The sequence below is a fragment of the Hemicordylus capensis genome, chromosome 2 (genome assembly GCF_027244095.1).
Source record: "Hemicordylus capensis ecotype Gifberg chromosome 2, rHemCap1.1.pri, whole genome shotgun sequence".
Lineage (NCBI taxonomy): Eukaryota > Metazoa > Chordata > Lepidosauria > Squamata > Cordylidae > Hemicordylus > Hemicordylus capensis.
In genome coordinates, this window is record NC_069658.1 from 154,968,652 (window position 1) to 154,976,972 (window position 8,321).

General features: G+C 45.9%; 1 protein-coding gene across 1 annotated transcript in view; it reads right to left on the reverse strand.

Moving 5' to 3' along the window:
- LOC128347654 (transient receptor potential cation channel subfamily V member 6-like) overlaps nt 1-5,818 on the reverse strand; it is a 52,477-nt gene extending 46,659 nt beyond the window's left edge. The window contains exon 1 of the mRNA XM_053302586.1: nt 5,193-5,818. Within this exon, the coding sequence (XP_053158561.1) occupies nt 5,193-5,332 (140 nt within the window). The 5' untranslated portion in view covers nt 5,333-5,818. The remainder of the gene's footprint in view (nt 1-5,192) is intronic.
- Between the last annotated feature and the right edge of the window lie 2,503 nt (nt 5,819-8,321).

The window sequence follows — 8,321 nt, forward strand, 5'->3', positions numbered from 1 at the left end:
TGGATGCATTCATAGGCATTATTTGAAAATCCAACCTCTAGATGGAATATGTCTTTGGTCTGTTCTGTGTCACACCAAATGGCCTAACTCTAAATGCTTCATAATTTTCAAGCATCTATGACTATTTTCTCTCTTGCTCCCCACTCCATAGATTTTACACTCACGGAGGTTTTTCACTGAGGTTTTTGGCCAGCACCAAAATGATATTTAGGATAAAGTCTGCATCATCCCATTCCCACTATCCAAATATTTATAAGGCAGGTCTAAGTTTTTAGGACACTCTGATGATTTTTATTTGAAGTTTTTTATTACTTAACCCAGATGAAAAAATTATTAATATAGTGGCCAGGTTTTGTTTTATAATCTGCAAAACTCGAACTGATCTTTAGCAATGCATTTCATAAGTAGTTTATATAAAGTTATGTTCTGTTCTATAAGGCAGGAGTTCCCAAAGGTGGGGCCCCCAGATGGACTACAACTCCCATGGGGATTGTAGTCCAACCACATCTGGGGGCCCAAGGTAGGGAATCTCTGGGTTAGGGTGACATCAAGCTGTGAATAGACATTTCCTGAGAAACCAGCAATGCTGATTGTCTCCAGTCAACTCCAGACATTGTAGCAATGTTACAGGTCTGTTTTAGGAATTCCTCAGCAAAGACTTGCTGAGCAGAAACAGTAATACTAAGAACATAACAGCCCTGATGGATCAGGCCCAAGGCCTATTTAGTCCAGCATCCTGTTACACACGTAGCCCACCAGATGCCTCAGAGAAGCCCACAGGCAAGAGGTGAGGCCATGCCCTCTCTCATAGTGTTGCTCCCCTGCTCTACTCTGAAGTAAAAGTGGCCACTTGAGACACCAGACCTGGAATGCTATTAATGCAGAGACAGATCTGGCTCATGGCTCAGAACCTAAGGGGTATACTCGTGAGTCAAATGGGCTGTAAGGCAGAATTTGGCTTTTAAAAAGCCAAATCTGGCCACCTAGGCATAATCTACCAGGATGACTCCACTAGCCCCACTGAAATGAGGAGCTGCATAAGAGTGTGATTATGCTCTTGAGTAGCTCCTGCTCATTAGAACTTCTGCAGGAGAACTTCCCAGTAGTTAATCCCCATGTTAATTAATAGGAAAGGGACATCATTTGAATTTTCCACCCAGGCACCACAATGTCATCATGGGGCAGATCTTAACTGTCGATTGCTCTGAAAACACACTGAACTTCAGTGCTTAACTTTGGGTTCATCAAGCTTAAGTGCTGCTGAGGCAACAGGTCCTCTGCCTGAAGGTAGGCGCATGGCAGTCGACAGATAGGAAATGTTTTTTAAGTACCAATTCACTTCATTTAACTGCCATAGCAATGATAGTTTTATATCAGAATTATTTATATCAGAATTGCTGTTGGAGGTGTGGTAGTAGGATATTTTTTTTACATATTTTTTGGAAATGTTTACAAATAGAATACTTTGGAGACATATTATTGACAGCACTGAGGAAATAACTGGTTACCATTGAATATCAGATTGCTTGATTTTTATTTTCTAATATTAAAACTGTATTAAGGGAAGATCAGGAATTATTCATTTATTAACTGCTGTTAAATTCTTAGTTAGCAGGGACTGGAGAAGGACTAACTATCAAACCTGGCAAATGTGATTCATGAAAGTGTGGGATTTGGCCAGTTAACCAACTGTATTAGGACAAGAAAGGAAAAGCAACAGGAAGACAGATTTGTTCAGAAATGGTCCTTTTTTTTATTCATTATTGGAATTATAAAAGCTAATATAATACACAACTATTCATGTTATTAGGGATAATTTTAACAAAGTGAGTGGCAATGTAAAAGTATTAGCTCCATTTTTAAAAACCATGTACAGGTGAAACTCGGAAAATTAGAATATCGTGCAAAAGTCCATTAATTTCAGTAATGCAAATTAAAAGGTGAAACTGATATATGAGACAGACGCATTACATGCAAAGCAAGATAAGTCAAGCCTTAATTTGTTATAATTGTGATGATCATGGCGTACAGCTCATGAAAACCCCAAATCCACAATCTCAGAAAATTAGAATATTACATGGAACCAAGAAGACAAGGATTGAAGAATAGAACAATATCGGACCTCTGAAAAGTATAAGCATGCATATGTATTCAGTACTTGGTTTGGGCCCCTTTTACAGCAATTACTGCCTCAATGCGGCGTGGCATGGATGCTATCAGCCTGTGGCACTGATGAGGTATTATGGAAGACCAGGATGCTTCAATAGCGGCCTTCAGCTCTTCTGCATTGTTTGGTCTCATGTTTCTCATCCTTCTCTTGGCAATGCCCCATAGATTCTCTATGGGGTCAGGTCAGGCGAGTTTGCTGGCCAATCAAGCACAGTACACTGTAAACTTTTCAGAGGTCTGATATTGTTCTATTCTTCAATCCTTGTCTTATTGGTTCCATGTAATATTCTAATTTTCTGAGATTGTGGATTTGGGGTTTTCATGAGCTGTACGCCATGATCATCACAATTATAACAAATTAAGGCTTGACTTATCTTGCTTTGCATGTAATGCGTCTGTCTCATATATCAGTTTCACCTTTTAATTTGCATTACTGAAATTTATGGACTTTTGCATGATAGTCTAATTTTCCGAGTTTCACCTGTATGTTATGGGGTTTTTCCCTTCTCTATTTAAGATAAAGCTAAAGAAGCAATTTAAATTGGTTGTTCTCTCATTTTACATTGGCTGACATGACATCCAGACTAAATTACTCATTAGCAGTCCCATTAAAATTAACCGGACAACCTAGTCATGACATTTAGTTTGGATGTCAGCTATTTTCTTTTGTTTTGTTTTCTCTTCTTTTCCTTTATTATGCATTGTTTAAACATTATGTTTTGCTTAAATTTTATGTAACTGTGAAGCTAGATTGTTATGAGGTATTGCTATTAGACATCACATTTGTAATAGTTGGGGAGAGCAATGAACCCCACAAATATCACCCTAGCCAGTCCACAGTGACAAAGTTTTGGAAACACATCCCCCAAATAATTCCAAAAGCCAATATAGGGATGATAATTTCCAGGGAACTGTATTAGACAATAGAGGCTGTCTCTGGTAATTAGGACAGGTAGAACATGGGAGCCTGTCCATTTTTTAAAAAGAGGAGAGAAAGCAACCCTTTAAAACCCTGCCTCCCTTTATATGCTGTTCCAAGTGATTATATGCTGTTCCAAGTGATTATTTTTACCAGGGATAACCCAAAACAATGAGAAACTTGAGAAAGAATATCCAAATGCATTCCTCCACACCCCAGAAATATCCACCCAGTCAAAACTTATGGTATGCACCCAGATGTGCATGTTGCTGTGATTTGTACTTATAAATAATAATAATTTGCACAATTGTTGGTCATTGAACATCACTCATCATTAGTTTGGTAAACTAAAATCATTATATTTTACAGAATAGAGTGTAAGGAGATGGGTGACTTTTTAAAAAAACACCTTATTTGTAAAAGGAAATGCTATAGTGAATAGATGATAAATTGCTGCCTATGAGTGGAGTTCAAATTCTATTGCCCAAGGTGGCTGTTTTCCTCTGCCTGATGGTAAGGCACCTCAGGGTGAAATAGCAACAACTGCAGGTGGTTTCTCCATCTTCCAAAGCCTTTTTCTTGAGTTTAGTTGACCAGATTAGACCTAAGGTACTGGGGGCTTTACAGTGATGGCAGAGATTGTCTGTAAAAGAAAAAACCCCATGGACAGCCTCCGTTTTCATTTGAGGACAGTTTTAGATATGCACATTCAAGTTATGATTATGCTGTGCAGCCTGATCTTATTCTTGGAAGTAAGTCTCACTGAGTCCTTTTTGTTTGCTTGCTTCAAAATATTTTCTTTATAGTTTATAAATTCAAAAGAAGAACTATTACAAATGTCTAATAGCAATACCTCATAACAATCTAACTTCACAATTATATAAATTTTAAGCAAAACATAATGTTTAAAAATGGATTATTAAGGAAAAGAAGGGGGGGAACCCCAAAAGAAAATAGCTGACATCCAAACTAAATGCCACGACTAGGTTGTCCGGTTAGTTTTAATGGGACTGCTCATGAGTAATTTAATCTGGATGTCAGCCAATATAACTTTCTGGAATTTAAGATGTGAATGGGGACAAATGCATCTTGCCTCTGGTGCAGGTGCTACACAAAGTGAATGAATACAACCTCCCAAAAGCAAAGAACCACAGGCCATTAACTTTAGCAGAAGGACAGGTTGCGTTCCAAGTACACAAGAGCTGACCCTAAGTCCATCCAAGACATGTCGGAAGACATAACCTGCAAACACTGATGGCGGAGCTGTCCCTTGAGAGACCCTCCTGAAGTGAGAGTAAAGGCGATATTTAAAAATGACTTGCTCTGTATACTGACCGCACAGAACCTGTAGGGCGGAGGCCACGAGGAAGCAAAGCCTAAAGTAGGCGCTCTCCCAAGCACAAGCGCCCGCTCAGAAAATTATTTATTCCACACACACACACCTCCCTGCCCATTTCTGTTTCGGAAATCTAACCTGCGGGGCACAGCCTGCGCACCCAGAAATGCACTTTGACCCTTCTGTGCTCCCCTCGGTTTCCACCCCCCTGCCACTACTGCTCCCCACAGCAACTCTGGCGGCTGCGGCGGCGGTGAAAACGTCTGCTAGAAAGAAACTGAGCCTCCCCAAGGTGCAGGAGAAAACCTCTAAAAACGGGCTTTCGCGCGGAGGGAAGCGCGCCGCTAATTCAAAAGGGCCGGGCAAGTGGGAAGGGGGGCGAGTTCGACTGTCAGGCTTGGGCCACCCACACAGCACAATGAGGCGGCAGACCTGAGGGGGCAGAATCCAGACAGCCGTGAGGGGCTGGGGCGGGAGAGAGCGGCCACTTCGGAATTCTCCCCGTGTCAGAAAAAGATGTCCTGCGAGGGGAGGAAAACGCGCGCCGGAAAGGTCGTCCAGACCAATCCCCGCTGTGCGGGCTCGTTTCCTAGTTGCAAGGCGTTTAAAACGTCAAGGCGCCTTCAGAGGCGGCGGTCTCCTCTCCTCCCCACCCCACCCGCAGTCCCCGTTCTGCCGCCTCAGTCCTCGGCCTGAGCAGAGTTCCCAGTCCCATTCAACCCGCTCGCCGAAGCGCAGCCGCGCCAGAGATGACCAAACAGCCGGTACCTTTTCTGCTGCAGCAGGTGCATCTCGTCGACGCTCCGCCGGCTGCCGCCGAGCCGGTTGTGGAGCATTCGCCAGTGGCGGCTCAGCCTCTTCCAGAGCGCGCCCAAGGGGCCGTTCTCCCCAGGCACCGGCACCCCCATGGCTCCGCTGCCTGCCTGCCTGCTCTTTGGCAGCGCACCAGAAGGAGGAGAAGCAGCCGCCGTGCAGGAATCCGGCGCCGAGGCGTCTTGCGTGGCCCACTCACTTGATGATCTGATGATGACCCTGCCCTGAACCCACCGTCCCTTCGCAGGCGATTAAAAAAAGACCAAAAGACAAAAAGGAAGCGGAGTGAAATCGGGGGCCGCCTGCCCGCCGCCGGCCTCAGCTAAAGGAGAGAGAACAGCAGGGCGCCCGCGACAGGCTCCTCTGTGTCCCAGAAGGGCGTCTAACGAGGCAGTGCTCAGTGACTTGCGCGAGCAGGCAGCAGCAGCAGCAGCGCCAAGGCGCGTCCCGAGCGGGCGGGCTTCCTGCTCGGTCTTCTTCCTCGTGAAATGAACCGCCCTTTCCAGCCTCGCAGCATCCACCCCTCTGTCCTCTTCCTTGGCACTTGTGAGGTGTCTGCACAGAACCGAGCCGCCACACGACGCGAGTCTCATCGCCGACGGTGAACGTGGCCAAGGAACGAAGATATAGGAGCAGGCGCTGGGGAAGGCGGGTCAGAGGAGGACGCGCCCCGCCCCGCTCCCCCCGCGCGGGTGGCCCTGGGGGTCAAATTGTTCCTGGCTGTCCACTGTCTGGGGGTCACACCGCCGCTGCTGTGTCTGGGCTAGCTCCGTGCCTCCAAGCAGCAGCCACCCAGAGGCCAGATCTGCTGTTGGTGGTCGCCCTCAAAGGCTTTCTTAAATACCAGATGCTGCCGACGAAACAACAGGACTACTACGGTCATCACCTTCCTCAGGGCCAGTTCCAACTTAGGGAGGGCTCTCCGCAATGGGCCTTTAGTGCCCCCCCCCACCGCCTCCTCCTCATTCTTCACTCCTCTCCCCAGAGAGAGAGACTATATGGAAAAGGAGGCAAAAGGATTCCCTCCTCTCTCCCTCCACCAGCAGCCCAGTGCTGGGGTCAATCCATGCACCACCCAAAGAGTGGGCAAAGGTAGGAACAAGAAGCCATCTTCTCCCTTGCTCACCCTCTCCCTCTGGATGGCCTGGTAGGGGGGACCCATTCTAGCTCCAGTTCTTTGTCTTTTCCCCTACCATGTCATCAAGAGTGCTGGCAGAGCCCGCAGACGCCTCCTCCTCTTGCTCACTTCCTTGCCAGCACTACTTCTTTGGGGAGCTGCATATGCTCTAGGGATGCATCCAGTGTTCCCTCTAATTTTTCCCATGCTCTGTGCGGAATGAGCTTTGTTCTGGGCAGCAGTATCATGTGCAATCAGAATGGGGGCTTCCTGATTCAACCTGAGCGGGGTCTAAAATTAACTCAGCAGACATAAAAAGCGCACAGGCACACGCCTTAGAGGGAACACTGCTTGCATCCTCTACAACACGTCGCAGGGGATCTTGGGGTGTATCTCAGATCACTGGGCAGATAAAGGTAAAGTGTGCCGTCAAGTCAATTTCGACTCCTGGTGCCCACAGAGCCCTGTGGTTTTCTTTGATAGAATACAGGAAGGGTTTACCATTGCCATCTCCCACGCCGTGTGAGAGGATGCCTTTCAGCATCTTCCTATATCGCTGCTGCCCGATATAGTAGCAGGTGGTGAGTATAAAACCGGATGCAACACAGGAGATCTTTTCTTCAGGTTCCATCTGCTTCCTGCAGTTTCAGTGTTGTGCTGAAGCAATGAACGGAGGGCTCAGGAAACTCCTAAGGTTGTGGTAGCTAGACACCACAGGATGGCTGCCATTGCCAAGTGGATTGGGAATGGATTTCCGCTCTCGGATCCATCATCCAGCAGCATTGGGAGAAGCACCTAGATCAACAGCCCCAAATATTACAATCTAGACATTCAGTATGGGGGCCGGGCCGGATCGCCATGATAAAAATACAGAGCCAGCATGGTGCAGTGGTTAGAGTGCTGGACTAGGACCGGGGAGACCCGAGTTCAAATCCCCATTCAGCCATGATACTTGCTGGGTGATTCTGGGCCAGTCACTTCTCTCTCAGCCCAACCTACTTCATAGGGTTGTTGTGAGGAGAAACTTAAGTAGGTAGTACACCGCTCTGGTCTCCTTGGAGGAAGAGCGGGATATAAATGCAAGTAAATAAAAATAAATAAATCTGTCATCAAGAGATGTGCCCCAAACTGGAAGTGTTGCACTTTGTTAAAAAGCTGCTTTGGGGGAGTTCACCAGCCCCCAGGTGACTGTTTGCTCTCCCAAAGCAGCTACTGTATTTGCAGAGTGCTGTGCTTGTTGTTTTTATTGCTCGTCTGGTTTTTTAATAATGAAATTGTATTTTTGTTTTAATTATGTTTGCATTTTCTTATTTATTCTACTCCACTTATTCTACTCCACTTATTATTGTACTCCATTTATTGTACTTTTTTTGGCAGGAAGGCAGTGTAAATTTTAAAAATAAATGAATATGAATACGACAAATATTTATATATCGCTTTTCAACAAAGGTTTGGCCCTGAGTCTTGAAGGGTGCAACCAGCCACCCTTCTCAAAGCATTACAGTTTTCCTCCTTCATATAGGATCCCCCAGTTCTTCTAGGAAGCTCTCCACTGGTGTAGACACCTCCATCTCAAACATGCCAGCTTCTTGGGAAATGTTCTTTATTTCTGACAAAATGGGCTCTTGCCCACAAAGGTTCAGGGCACAATAAATGTATTAGTCCTTAAGGCGCCACCAGACTATTTTGTACCTGGCTACAGTTGGTGGACCTTGGAGTTCTAATAAAAACCAAAGTAAATCTCAGGCTTGAGGGATCTTTTCAGTTTTTATTCGAACTCCAGATGCACCAGCCAGAACCAGGTGCCAGATTGTGGCTCAAGGGGGGCAGACATACACCTGGAGTAAAGAAACAGAGTGCCCCCGCCCCGAGCATACCCAGCCCAGGACTTCATTTTCAGTGCCAGATTCGAGCATGCCGTCCTCCTTTCCCACAAAGATGCACTCCTTTCTCTCACAAAGCCATCT